A 15588-nucleotide genomic window follows, 5' to 3' on the forward strand; every position below is an offset into this window, starting at 1 on the left:
GATATATATTGAGAGTCTATAAAAGAGATTCTACAAAAGCGGGTATTTTCCTAGATTATGTTTTAATAATTCATTAAAGATGGTGATGTGTACAGTTCTGCCCAGAGGAGTTGTCTCCGTGAAGCCATGATGAGAAAATTTGTTATTAATAGTGCTCCCTTGAGTGTGGCTGAGTCCATAATGATGATACTCAGAATTTCCTTTAGCCTGGCATAAAGAGTCACCTGGATAACCTTTCAAAGGTGGGAAACTTCCAAGTGAAGAGGCAATAAGAGGCAAAAACACAACTGCGTTTAAAAAGGCATCCATTAGAGTTCCCATTGTGGCGCAGCCGGATTGAATCTGAGTAATATCCATGAGCATGCGGGTTTGATCCCTGGCCTTGTTCAGTGAGTCAGGGATCTGGCATTGCCGTGAGCTGTAGTGTAGGTTGCAGACCCTACTTGGATCCCAAGTTGCTGTGGCTGTTGTGTAGGCCGGCAGCTGCAATTCCAGTTTGACCCTTAGCCTGGAAACTTCCACATGCTGCCAGTGTGGCCCTAAAAAAAAAAAAAAAAAAAAGGTATCTAGAAAGCTACCAGATCTAAAGATATGCAAAAATCATCTAAATCTCACAGTTCCTTTTTCTGAATTATATGGAAAGCTTTTGTGTGGCATAACCGTCTGTAAGTTGAAATACAGACAGTTCTTTGGAAGTTAGTCTCTAAGAACTCAAAGTCTCTGTCCCCTGACTAAATGTTCCCTTTCTTTCCCATGCTCACCTCTCCTTGTTATTGTTTTCTTATCTGCCTTCCTTTTACTTTTTGGCCCTCTTATCCCACACTCATGTCCATGTTGCAGGGCTTTCGACAGACAGAAAATGATGCTTTCACAGCACCAACCCAGAGACGACAGGCTCTGAAAGGGCAGGAAGTGAAGCTTATTTCTGAGGCAAGCAGGTCACTTAATGTGCCCTATTCCATAGTGTTCTTTCCATAGAGATTTTGAGCTTTAAGTACTAGCCTTGAAATGAAAAAATAATGTGTTCCCTAGTGAAAAAGCTTGATTTTTTTCTTCCTTTTCAGATATATATGCATTTGTATTTTAAATTATCAATGGCCTATAAGATCCAATATCTCACCCCTCAAACTGCAGTCACTTTGGTACTTCAGGCAAGGTTCTCAGCCACTGTGCACTTTTCAGAGTTCCTTGAAGAGTACAAGAGACATGGTGCTGAAAACATATGAAGGTCATTATCCTGAGAGTTGAACATTCTAGGATATAGATTTAGATGGATTAGTGGAGGACAGCTTGGTGACAGGTTATTAAAGAAATATTTTCAATGTGCAAATGCTGTCTGAAGCTGTTCTCAGAACCAGAATATTGCACAGGATGGACTCCATGTCTAATGCTCCAAATGTCAGTGGCAAGAAAGCTGGCCATTGAACTGTGGGAACACAAAGTGAAACTTCCTAATTTTGAATCAATGATGCACATTTTTCTGAAAAAAAAAAAAAAGCCATTGTCTTCTCTGTGCCTCAGTTTTCCTCTCTTTAAAGTAGAAAAACAATTTCAACTTATATCACAGGAAGAGGAAAATGATTATAATCCAAAAGCAAGATAGCAGTTCTTTAGCAGAAAAGTACCCTAGGAATCAGCTGGCTGTGCAGACCTCTCATTTTACAAATGATGAAATACAGGCTATAGCTAAGGCCCATCTGCTAAGCCTAGATATGGATGCCTTGGATCTCAGTCCTAGCTATTCTATCTAATATGCTGTACCTAGTAATGTCGAAGCCGTTCTATAGTATTTGATGTGTGCCAGGCACATGCAAAGCATTTAATCCTCATACCAGCAATATTAGATGGGCTTATTCTCATCAGAGAGGCGAAGTAACTTCCACCAAATCACAAGGCTAGTAAGTCATAGAAGCAGTATTTGAACCCAGGAAGTCTGTTTTCATATTTATGCTTTTAACCACTACACTGTCCTGCTTCTTTTGTTATTAGGGAAAGGATCTGACAGAACCAAGACTGCTTTGAGTTGAATTTCAATTTTCCTGTTAAGAATAAAAAGGGATTAAAATGATGATTAAACCATACACATTAAACACATGCTGAAGGAGTTCCCTAGTGGCTTAGTGATTAAGGATTCAGCATTGTCACTGTCGTGGCTTGGGTTCGAACCCTGTCCTGGGAATTTCCTCATGCCATGCTGGAGTGGCTAAAATAAAGAAATAAAGAAAAATAAATATTACATTAAAAAAAAAAAAAAACCTGCTGAGGGAGTCCCCCTCATGGCTCAGCAGTAATGAACCCACCACAAGTTCGAGGACACAAGTTTGATCCTTGGCCTCACTCAGTGGGTTAAGGATCCAGCGTTGCTGCAGTGTGAGCTGTGGTGTAGGCTGCAGATGAGGCTCAGATCTGGCATTGCTGTGGCCCCAATTCAACCCCTAGGCTGGGACTGTTCTATGCTGCGGGTGCAGCCCTTAAGAAAAAAAAAAAAAAAAAAAGACACACACACACAAAACCCTGCTGATACCAGTAGATAGGTTGTGAGGTCAGAGCTTCATTGTTCTTCCTCTGACTCAAGCAAGTCTTCCAAGTTTTGAGTTCCTGCTTTACAAAGGGGGCTACAGATCTATCCGGTAACTTTGCGGAGGCCCATGGTAATGGAACAGTGTCATGATGAAAGTGATTAGGCAGAACTAAATTAGGAGAATATGATTTGAACATTCAGACCAGACAAAGGGTCTGAGTTGTGAAGTAACATGAGACAGGACCTCAGGTAGAACTAACAGAGTCTCAGTCATGATGCAGTGCAGACTTCATATAGTTCCTTTTGCAGCTGAGCAAAGGCCATCTCTAGTGGAGCTCTCTCCATCTTTTCCTGGGAGTCTGCATAAATTGGCACAATGGTATCCCATAACTCCGATAAAAGAAATGGCCATTACCTGCAGCTCTGATTATTTTCTATACTTGAGCAGCAGACTTCTTCCAGCGGAAAATGTTTAAATTGTTATGAAAAAAAAAAGTGTTGTCCTTGCAACTTGCTTCTTGACTGATCTTTCAGTGGACGTGAAAAAAAACACAAAGCTTTAAGATTGGACAATTTACAGATTATGCATTTTATAGATAATGAATTATTAGTTACTACTGCAGAATTGGTTCCTTAATTTTCTTCAAGAATAGAAAATAATCTCCTTAACTTCTATCAGTGGTGAAATGGCCATCCTGTGTTGTACCAAATCTTACAGAACAGCTTGAACTGAAGAGTAACATGAGGAAATTTCATCTAAAAAATTGTATTAAAAGGGGAGCTTTATATGGAAACAGACATGGATTTAATACTCCTTCTGGATACTGTAATAAAATATTTCATTAGTCTTTCAGGAGTGGAAAGCAGATGGGTATTTAACTGACACTCTGCATAGAAACCAGAGATTGGATATTTTATTAATTTTATCAGTTGCATGGTACCAACTTGAATGGAAGCCAAAGACTGAAGTTTTTATTCATTTTATCTGTTCCCTTATGAGGGGAAAAGGATTAACTGCAACTGTTCTTTATCTGAATTTCTAATATCTGAAATGGAAACTATTCTACTCTGGGTAGCCTTTAAACAATCTCTCCTGTTCTTGTTTATTTTGGTTGGTGATGTGATTTTTGCCCATCAAATGAAGTTGATTAAGGGAAATTACTTAAGGGAAAAATGGAAATTCTTTGTCTTTTTCAAAGTATGATTTTTTTGGAAACCCAGAAATTCTGCTTGTGCTAAATTTTACTCAGATATTAGACATATGTAGTATCTCAGGACATGTTGGAATGAGGAATTCTATTTTCCTCACTTGTACCAAATTAGATTGTCATCTGATTAATTTTCTTAATGGGCTAAACTGCTAGTGAAAACCATAGAAGTGGAGCTGGGGGTTGCAAAAGTAAGACACTTTCCCAAGAGATGGCCTTCGACACCTAGACTGGAACCAACAGGCTAGAAATAGAGCTCCATTCAGAAGGTAACAGGGAATGCTGACAACTGACTTCCTTATACCAGTCCATGGCACTGTATAAATATGCTAATGAAATTAAAGATTCACAGATTATTTTTAGCAAGGTGTTAGTTCCAGTGGCCTGAAAATTTTTCTCTCAGGTATTGATAGCCTGCAACCCTTGAGAATTCAGTTACATATAATCAGACATTTCTTTCCTTCCAGTTTGGCAGGACATGCTAATGTGCTCTTCAGACAAACAAGAAAAAATACCCTCCATGTTGGTACCTATTCATCTCTGCGTTCACCGCAACCATCATTCTCAAGCATAAATGTGTATCAGAAACACCTGGAGAGTGCTGGCTCCCATCATTAGTTTCTAATCAGGACAACTGGGATGGGGTCTGAGCGTTTACATTTCTAACACCTGTCCAGGTGCTCTTGATGATGCTAGTCTGAGGACAATTTGAGGAGCATTGCCTCCAATAAGGCTTTGGATAGTAAACCAGACAGGTTATTTTCAGGTACAGTCAATCTTCTAATTCCCACTTAATTTAAAGAATTTTAATTGTAGAAATGGTTTCGTTTTAGCTTTAAGAAAATAGTAGTTTTTTTGGTTGTTTTGTTTTTTGGCTGCGCCTGCGGCATATGGAGGTTCCCAGGTCAGGGATCGAACCCATGCTACAGCAGTGACCCAAACCACTGCATGACAATGCCAGACCCTTAACCTGCTTCACCGCAAGACAACTCCAAGAAAACTGTTGTTTATCTACTTAAGAGAGATAACAACTCTTTGATCCTTTGATCTTTCAGTGTTAGCATTTAGGCAGCACGTCAATATAAACTAATGATTTATGTGCACACCATTTTCAGAACTGTCTCAGATGACTGTGCAGTTGTAGAAGGTCCTGGCCAAGGGGGTAGGTAGGAGCAAATCCAGGCTGTGTCTAACTCAACAAACCTTGCATCCACATGGGGGCTGCAACTTCCTACCCAGAGGTAGGGAGACTTTTTTCTAATTCACAGAACTCCTAAATACTTTGCATGGAATTAAAACACATTCTCTACATTACACTCTAAACCTCTTGTTCTTAGAATGACTATCGGAAGCTCTCCATGCAATGCAAAGACTTTGTTGTGGGTGTGCTGGATCTTTGCCGAGACTCGGAAGAGGTAGAAGCCATACTGAATGGAGATCTGGAATCGGCCGAGCCTCTGGAGATGCATAGGCATAAAGCTTCACTGAGTCGTGTCAAACTTGCCATCAAGTATGAAGTCAAAAAGGTGAGTGGCCCACTTTCATCCAGCTCCATGTCAGAATAAACATGTAATATCAACTATGCCATAATCCCAGGAAAATTTTATTAAATGGTGAAAATAGATGTTATTGCTAAGAAGATATTTTATTCCTTTATGAAAAAGATAAAGTGAAATATCGTGATAAAGTTGTGAGTCATGTATAGCTTCTGATCCTTCCCACATTTTATCCATTGTGGGACCTTGAATGAATCATAAGACTTTAAAATTTCATTTTCCTCAAGTAAAAGGAGGCTAATGCTTCTCATCTATCACAGGTTTAGGTGGGATTTCAATGGATTATGATATGTAAAAGGACTTTGTAAACCGTTTGTTACAATGAAACTAATAACAATAAAACTTTTACTTGTATACATTTTTGTAAGGCACTCATGGATTCTCATGTCAATCCTTGTGACAAGCTTTTGTTATTATCCATTTCATTTCACCTATGAAATAGGAAACTGAGATTCACTAAGAGGAAACTGAGATTCCATCAGTTTAAATGACATTTTTAGGATCACACAGCTATGGAATTACGTGCAGTTACCAGAAATAAAAATTATGATTACTTTTTTTCACTCTGGTTACTACAGATAGAAATGTAGTATTTGCTATGTAAATTGTAGTTATGACATTTCACTTACGGTAAAAATCGCATCCAGAATCTAATCATTTATATATATATTTTTTATATCTAATAAAAATTGATAAATCACAAAGAAATAAGCTGTTGTCAAGAATAGATCTGCTTTCATGAACTGATCAATCTATAGATAGTGGAATCTTCTCTCCTTCCAAAATAGTGTGGCATGGTGCTTAACAGAGCAGGCCCTGGAGTCAACTTGGAATAGTTCAAGTTCTGACTTGTGCTCCGTGTGTGACCAGGCAAGTTACTTGACCAATCTGAACCTTGATCTGCTTGTTAGTAGTGGGGACAACAATAGTAACTACTCTTTCAGTTGTTTTGAAGATTCTGTGAGCATTTAAAGTAATTAGCACAGGGGTAGTACATAGTGATTGCTTATTAAGTATTAGGTAATGGTATTTCTGCATTTGAAAATTCATTCTCAGAATGATAACTCTTCAACAAGTTCAGTTCTTTTTTTTTTTTCTTTTTTTTTTTTATTTTTAGGGCCACACCTGTGGCATATGGAAGTTCCTAGGCTAGGAGTTGAATCAGAGCTGAGTCTGCCAGCATACACCACAGCCACAGCAATGTCAGATCTGAGCCGCACCTTTGACCTACAGAACAGCTCATGGTAATGCCAGATCCTTAACCCACTGAGCAAGGCCCAGGATCAAACCTGCATCCTCATGGATACTAGTTAGGTTCTTAACTGGCTGAGCCACAAGGGGAACTCCATTAAACAAGTTCAATTCTTAATCATCAAAGATATTTCATGTTTATTGTGCCAGTTCTGGTCCTGAGTGTAGACCATAGCCAATGTAAATAGAAAGGAATCTAGTAAGAAATATTGCATTTAGAATGGATAAGCAATGAGTTCCTACCGTAAGCACATAGGACTATATCCAGTCTCTTGGGATAGACTGTGATGGAAAATAATACAAAAAAAAAAGAATGTCTGTATATATATGTATGACCAGGTCACTATGCTGTACAGCAGAAATTGATACAACACTATAAATCAACTATACTCTAATAAAAAATTAAAAATTGAAAAGTTCAAAAAAGGAGGCTCATAGAATCATTAAGAGAGGTGGAGGAGCAAGTTTATCTAAGCCATGCTTCCAGAGTTCCCTTGTGGTGCACTGGGTTAAGGATCAGGCAGTGTCACTGCAGTGGCCTGGATCACTCCTTTGGTGTGGGTTCAGTCCCTGGCCCAGGAATTTCCACATGCTGCAGAAGCCAAAAAAAAAAAAACAAAACAAAAACAAAACACTGTGTTTCCAGAAACCTTGCCCAGAACCAGGCCCAGAAAAAACTAACCTGGTAAGGGAATGTCTGAGGTCCAAACAGAACAATTCTGCCGCTGCTGCAGATGGTCAGCTCCCCCACCAACAGAAGGATGGTCTGAATCCTGTCTGTTATAAAAGGCCCCTTCCAAATCAGAGGCCTCTGACCAGTGGAATTTAGGCCGTTGTTGGCACTCTAGCAGCAAGTGAGAATGAGGGAATCTCTCTAACTTCCCCATCCCCGGGGCCATGTGTGTGTTCTCTACCACAGAACAGAGAATTTCCACATTGTAGTGCTCACAGGATTATAGACAGCCATAAATGACAAATCTCCCCTCTTCTTAATAAGATAGTGAAATGCAAAGATTCTCAGTAAATATCGAAGTAAAACAACGTTTCAAGGAATTGTCAGTTACAAAGTAATTAAACTGGCTCTACTAACCTCCTCTCAGAGCATTCTTGCCCATTTTACTATATTGGAGGAAAAACATAATTTTGAATAAGATTGTTAGTAAGCTGTTTTTAGAAAATGACATTTATTCAGAGATCTTGCAATAGGCATCTCTTTAGCACGAGAGGAGAGAATGGATTTCAGCTGTCACTGGTTCTTTATCATTGCTTTGAAAAGTGTCCTTTTAGCAGAGACAGCTCATCTACAGATATGCTTCTGTTAACCAAACTGTCTTGCAGAGTGAATGTCTTCTTGCATGTTAATTTTAAATAAATTAATGTGTAGGTTACAATGTATGAGGTGTCAATAATAAATTTGCTATCAGTCAACTACCAGGAAACAACAACCAAAAAAAATGTATTTGGAACTGAAAGGAGATCTAGGACTTGCAGGGGTTTCTGGTTTTATCTGTTTTATGCTATAAAAGGAATATTAGTTAAAAAAAAAACAAACTTTGATTTGGGAGTTCCTATTGTGGCTTAGTGGGTTAAGAACCCAACATAGTGTCCATGAGGATGAAAGTTCGATCCCTGGCCTTGCTCAGTGGGTCAAGCATCCATCATTGCCACAAGCTGTGGGGTAGGGCACAGACGTGACTCGGATCCTGCATTGCCGTGGCTGTAGCATAGGCCTGCAGCTGCAGCTCCAATCTGACCCTTAGCTTGGGAACTTCCGTATGTCACAGGTATGGCTGTAAAAAGAAAAAGAAAATCTTTGATTTGGACTCTTCACCCAATAAATGTGAATAAGCACTCTATTCAGTAATGTCCCCAAAGCCTCAGTTCCCCTCCCTTCCCCCTCCCTTCCCTCCTTCCCCTCTTCCTTCCTTCTTTTCTTTCTCTCCAAGGCTTCTTTCATTCTTCACTCAGTACTCACCATCTCCATCTAGCAAGGAGGGAAAATATTCCCACCCACTTCAGCTGCTTCCTTTTTCCGTGATCTCCTTTCTGATCCCCAAGTAAAATCACTTTTTGGGTTATAATGATTCATCAACCCTACCTACTCTAGCACTGAAGTAGTCCATGACTATGTGCAAGGCATTGGGACTTCAAAATACTTAAATTTTTTTAAATTTCAAAAATATTTTAATTATAGTTGATTTACAATATTCTGTCAATTTCTGCTGCACAGCAAAGTGACCCACTTATACCAATATATACATTCTTTTTCTCACATAATTCTCCATCATTTTCCATCACAGGCGATTGGATAGGGTTCCTTGTGCTACACAGTAGGATCTCATTGCTTATCCACTCCAAATGCAATAGTTTGTATCTACTAAACCCAAACTGCCAGTCCATACATACCACTCCCTCCCCCTAGGCAACCACAAGTCTGTTCTCCAGGTCCATGAGTTCATTTCTTTGCTGTAGATAGGTTCATTTGTGCCATATATCAGATTCCAGACATAAGTGATATTGTGGTATTTATCTTTCTCTTTCTGACTTCACTTAGTGTAAGAATCTCTAGTTCCATCCATGTAGCTGCAAATGGCATTATTTTATTCTTATTTATGGCTGAGTAGTGTTCCATTGTGTATATATACACCACATCTTCTTAATCCATTCATCTGTCAATGGACATTTAGGTTGTTTCCATGTCTTGGCTATTGTGAATAGTGCTGCAATGAATATACGGGTGCATGTATCTTTTTCAATGAAAGTTTTGTCTGGATGTATGCCCAGGAGCAGGATTGTTGGGTCATACTGTAGTTCTATATTTAGTTTTCTGAGGTACCTCCATACTATTTTCTATAGTGGTTGTACCAATTTATATTCCCACCAATAGGGAAGGAAGGTACCCTCCACACTTTCTTCAGCATTTGTCATTTGTTGACTTTTTAATGATGGCCCTTCTGACTAATATGGGGTGGTAGGTCATTGTAGTTTTGATTTGCATATCTCTAATGACTAGCGATGTTGAGCATTTTTTCATGTGCCTCCTGGCCATCTGCATGTCTTCTTTGGATAAATATCTATCCAGGTCTTCTTCCCATTTTCAGTTGGGTTGTTTGTTTGTTTGCTTTTGAGTTGTATGAGTTGTTTGTATATTTTGGAGATTAAGCCCTTGTCGGTTACATCGTTTGCAACTATTTTCTCCTATTCTGTAGGTTGTCTTTTTCATTTTTTTTGATGGTTTCCTTTGCTGTGCAAAAGCTTGTAGGTTTGATTAGGTCCCATTGGTTTATTTCTGTTTTTATTTCTATTGCCTTGGGAGACTGACCTAAAAAAAAATTTGTATGGTTGATGTCAGAGAATATTTTGCCTATGTTCTATTCTAGGAGTTTTTTGGTGTCTTGTCTTATATTTAAGTCTTTAAGCCATTTTGAATTTATTTTTGTGCATGGTGTGAGGGTGTGTTCTAATTTCATTGATTTACATGCAGCTGTCTAATTTTCTGAAGCAACTTGTCTTTTTCCCATTTTATAATCTTACCTCCTTTGTCGAAGATCAATTGACCTTAGGTATCTGAGTTTATTTTTGGGCTGTCTATTCTGTTCCATTTACCTGTATGTTTGTTTTTGTACCAGTACCATACTGTCTTGATTGCTGTAGCTTTGTAATATTGTCTGAAGTCTGGGAGAATCAAAATACTTTAAATGTTATGGAATTTTCCCCCCAATAATATAATAAACTTGTTTTCAATCAAATCAATTTCCACCAAGGAAACCAGTTTTATATAATATTAATTTGTTTAGGTCCCATTTGAGATTCAGGAATTCTCTTCTGCCATCTGCCCAAGATATAATTCCAATCCTGATTCTGAGTCTATTGAATTTTATCTGGACTCAGAGTCCCCAGACTCAGGTTTTCTCTAGAAATCACTGTGAGTTTACCTCAGGCCTTAGAGATTCAGTGACAGTTAATCAAGAAAATGAAAATATAAAAGAACTGAATAGGAGAGGTCTGAACATGGATTTAATGTTTATGTGGGAAAGGACTTTACAAAATAAAAGCAGTAGAAGAAATAGAAAACAAAAATCAAATTATTTGACCACATAAAACTTAAATCCTCTGTACATCAGAAAGATCATTAAAAAAGATGAAGGGCAAAGTGGGAAAATGTTTTACTATACTATAACTTTCAGAGGGTTGATATTCTTTTTTTTTTGTTGTTGTTGTTGTTCTTTTTGCTTTTTAGGGCTGCACTTGCAGTATACGGAGGTTCCCAGGCTAGGGGTTGAATCGGAGCTGCAGCTACCAGCCTACGCCACAGCCACAGCAACTCGAGATCTGAGCCACGTCTGCAACCTGCACTACAGCTTGCGCCAACGGTGGAGCTTTAACCCACTGAGTGAGGCCAGGGGTTGAACCCGCAGCCTCATGGATGCTAGTCAGGTTCATTAACCACCGAGCCAGGATGGGAACTCCAGGATTTATATTTTTAATATCTAAAGTGTACAAACAAATTTATAGGGAAAATTGCCAGAGCCCTGTAGAAAAATAAGCAAAGGGCTTGGATAGGTAATTTATAGAAAAGAAAATTCCCATGGATAACAATTGTATTTAAAAATTTCAAGCCCTCTAGTAATGAACACATACTAACATACAAATACCACCTCCCCTCACTCACATTTTTAAAGAAAAAAAAATTATAGTTCTCAATGCTGTTGGTGAAAGGAACAATTACATGCTACTGGTGGGCAACAAACAGCAATGTGTCTTCTCTTAGGGAATGGATGTTGATGATTATTCATCTTAGAGTCTCGAGGTAAATAATAAAACTGGAAAGACAGTAAATATTATAATGGAATAGAGTGAAAGATAGAATTTGATTTTTTTGAAAATGAGTACAAGAAAATTAACTTTTAGGCAAATACATTCATTATTTTCCAGTTGTCATAATGGACTCTCTGCCTCTCCCAAAAGTCATGAGCTCTAATTCTGGCTGTACCTCTGTCTTCTCTGACTTGAGGATAAATATCAATCCCCTCCCCTCATAGAAATAACAAGATTTCCACCTACTCCCAGTGAAAACCCTTGAGAAAGAAAACCCTTGAGAAAGATAAAAGATACTAGAACTTGATGGACCATCAAATCTGGAAAACTGGGCCTTGAGAAAGAGTACATCTCCAAAGTTCTTCCTCCTTACTCTCTTATTTCCCCCATAGTGCGATTAGGTTTAACTGTAGAAAAATCACCTAGAAAAGAGACAAAAATTAACCACTGTGTAGGCAGAAAGTGTGCAAAGAAAGCACAAAAGTTGAGCAATGCAGTGAGAGAGTGGTCAGTGCACTGCACGACTTTGGGATGCATGTGCCAGCTGGCTTGGCAATGAGTCCTAGACTGTACCACCTCTTTGCCAGGTCTGTGCTCGGGCACTGAGAGGTAACAGTGGGTTGGCTCTTGGTAACAGCATTTTGCATGCCAGGGGTTCAAAATCCAGAAATTGTGTACAGTGTAAGTTTCCAGTTTATTTTTTTTCTTCCATTCAAAGAACTTTAAAAACAAGATGAATGATCTAATTTCTGTTCACAACAATATTTTTTTTTAAACATGAACTGTGGCTCCAGCATTGTCATTTAAAACAAAACCAGAGTGTTCCTACCACATTTTTGCACAACAATATTCCCATGAAGCTAGTTCTACAAAGCTAATTTGATAGAAAGACAGTGTAAGTTGAATTTTCTAAGTTGAAAATGGTCTGTTTTCCGCACCCTGCCCTGATTGGTGGCTCAGTTTACAATCTTTCAGTCATTTGGCAGGGAAAAAGTTTTGTTCTCTATGCTCCAGTGGTTCTGTTCCTTTGAAAGACTGAGAGATGCTTGTGTGTCAAGCATTTTCCCTTTAAATTGGGAAACCTCAAATAAGGGTATTATTTTTGTAATGGTTTCAATTTGTTGGTCCACTGAAGTTAGGAAACAGCATACAAATTTTATCCAGCTGGCTATGACTAGTGTGGCAGCATAAGAAGATTTTTTTAGGCAGTAAACAGTTTTAAGATGATAAAGGTTACCGACCTGTTTTGAAGTCATTGAAAAGAGCAAAACTCATCTCCTAGAGGGACTTAGCTTTTTTGCCTTCACTCAGTACTATTATATTGGCTTTATCTTCTTTTTAAAAATGTTCCTTGTGTACTTGTGCTAGGATTTTAAAATACAAATAGCAATTTTTTGATTTTCGGTGGTGTTTTTTTGCTTTATAAGGCCACACCCATGGCATATGGCGGGTCCCAGGCTAGGGGTCAAATCGGAGATGTAGCTGCCTGCCTATACCAGAGCCACAGCAACGCCAGATCTGAGCCACGTCTGCGGCCTACACCACGGCTCATGGCAATGCCGGATCCTTAACCCACTGAGAGAGGCCAGGGATCAAACCCACAACCTTATGGTTCCTAGTCAGATTCGTTTCCACTGTGCCATGATGGGAACTCCCAATTTGTGTTTTCTTTATGTGGATTAAAATGAATCATCAGATGCTATATGGTGTTGTATTATGACCTCAATTAAGAAGAGGGTAGAAATTGTAGTATAGGAGATATACTTGTTAAGCCAAATTTTAAAGTATAACAAGTAAATTACAAACACCATGATTTTGGCTAGTATTTAACACATATCAAGTATTTGCACTGTTTGTACAATTCACAGTGGGTGAAAGATTGGTCATTATATAATGCCATATGGAAAGGATTGATTTCCAGCAAGTCTTTGGGAGCTGTGTGACCTTTATACAGTATCATTAATGCCATAAAGCATTAAAATTTAAAGATTCAAATGTAAAGATTAGCTCAAGGAGGAAGAGCAAGCAGAGGGGGCCATACTGTAACATTAACATTTCTGTACTCAAGAGTTTAAAACCTTAAGGAAGAAAGAGTAGACACCTGCAAAAGAGGAATTTGTCCATCAGTTTTATATGGACAGGTCCAAGTGTCTCTAAACTTCATGTAGCTTTTCTTTTTTATAGTAACCCTTAGCCTATTAAAAAAAAAAAAAAGAAAAGTGCAAGTTGACTTCTCAGGTGGTAATCTGATTGAATACACTGTATACTCTACCTGTGGATTTCTCTGAATGTACCACTTCTATTCCTAAGCCAAGCCTGGCTGGGGTCATAGGTGCCTTTTACTTACATCTATCCAATTTTCTACAAATGCAGATCCTCCAAACAACAAGACATTTGGGTCAACATTCAAATTAAGACTATTTTAAGTGCTGATTACTTACTTTGGCAAGATTATAGAATCCGAGTTCCATAATAGATTTTTTTTACGTTTATTTTGTGCTTAACTGTGTACCCTAGAACAAGGACCACTTACTACTTACCACTTAATGTAACACTGATGCTCCCATTTTCATCTTCTCATACCAAACACTTTAATACCTGCCTGGAGCATAGGAGGGACTTAGGACATTTTGAAGAGTGGATGAAAAGAATGAGTAAGACATACATTTAGGAACCTTAGAAGAGATGAGGATTTTTTTTTTCTTTAGACCTTACCTGAGACATGAAGAAGTTCCAGGGCCAGGGATTAAGCCTACACCACAGCAGTGACAACACTGGATCCTTAACCCATTGAGCCACCAGGGAACTCCCAGAGGATTTTTAACACAGAAACAAGGGTGAAGCAGAAAGGAAATGAGCCAGCAGAGTACAGGGCCAGAGGTGTAAGTCTGGAGACATTTTCGAAAGAATCCTGGGAAGTTGAGTAGGAACCCCAAGAAGGCTTCAGCCTTGATTATATTTTATCAGGAGTTATCAGGAGTTCAAATTTTGACTGCACTGATCTTGAAAGATTGTTTTCAAGAATCAGAACTTTGAAAGAGTGACAAAACCTTGAGTTTGAAAAGAAAGTCTAATATATACTTAGCAGCTAATCATGACCTGTGAGTCTTAGGACCTGGAATTTTTATAGCTTAATTCAAAGGAACTTACAAGATAAAATATGCTTTTTCACACACAACTCATCAAACAAAAAATACCATCTTCTTTGAGTACTTTCAATATCCCCAATCCTACTGGTTTGTATTACTGGAAAAAAAAAATTCCAATTAAGAATTTCAAACCCGGGAGTTCCCATTGTGGCACAGCAGAAACGAATCCGACTAGGAACCATGAGGTTGCGGGTTTGATCCCTGGCCTCTCTCAGTGGGTTAAGGATCTGGTGTTGCCATGAGCTGTGGTGTAGGTCATAGACACGGCTCAGATTTGGCATTGCTGTGGCTCTGGCGTAGGCCGGCAGCTTCAGCTCTGATTAGATCCCTAGCTTGGGAACCTCCATATGCCACAGGTGTGGCCCTAAAAGGACAAAAGACAAAAAAAAAAAAAAAAAAAAAAAAAAAAAAGAAGAATTTCAAACCTCGTATCTATAAATTCATCCTCACCACCTCTGTTATGGATTGTCAATTTCTCCTTCTGCAAAATGGCATGGTGGCAGATATCATAGCAAAGTCAGTGGACTTCCCAGAGCAGGGGGTGCATACTGAGGACAAGAGTGGGGATTTGGGAAATTGTCCCTCTGCCGCCTACTCTGGGCGATGAGGTTTTACTTTTGTTTATTCTTTTCTTTTTTCCTTTTTTTTTTTTTTTTTTAATTAGAAAAGCTGATGGGAAACTATACACCAGTAAGTGGAAACCTGTTCATTTCTGTGCAGTTATGCTCTTGATAAAGAACCAAGTGACTTGAGTTGCCTAGATTACTAGAAAGCATTCAGATTATTGACTAGAACTTAATTAAAGTTGAACCCTCTGCTAGTAGGATTTGCAGCTACTTTCTTTGCCTCTCAGAATTTGCAAAAATATTTCTTGGGTGCCTCCTAACAAGTTCATTATTATTGTTTATTTTATAGAAGACAGTGATGTCTTTATTTTTGCATTGCTAAATATTATTTTTTGAAAATATGTTGGCACTAATAGCTGATTTGTGAATGACCCTGAATAACTCTCAAGCTTGGGCACAGTGCACCTGGCCATTCACAGAAAGGCATATCCAGAATGGGCACCTTTTGGCATAGGTATC

The 15588-nt window shown here is 38.6% G+C and overlaps 1 protein-coding gene across 14 annotated transcripts in view; it reads left to right on the forward strand.

The window, feature by feature from the left end:
- TRPC3 (transient receptor potential cation channel subfamily C member 3) overlaps window positions 1–15588 on the forward strand; it is a 77638-nt gene that overhangs the window by 20677 nt on the left and 41373 nt on the right. For all 14 annotated transcript variants that reach the window (XM_084970976.1, XM_084970978.1, XM_084970973.1 and 11 more), the window contains 1 exon segment: window positions 5067–5255. In XM_084970976.1, coding sequence (XP_084827102.1) covers window positions 5067–5255 — 189 coding nt within the window.

The sequence above is a fragment of the Sus scrofa genome, chromosome 8 (assembly GCF_054392235.1).
Source record: "Sus scrofa isolate SSC_HxYL_T2T_F1_AM1 chromosome 8, Sscrofa_HxYL_maternal_Yorkshire_Landrace_v2.0, whole genome shotgun sequence".
NCBI lineage: Eukaryota > Metazoa > Chordata > Mammalia > Artiodactyla > Suidae > Sus > Sus scrofa.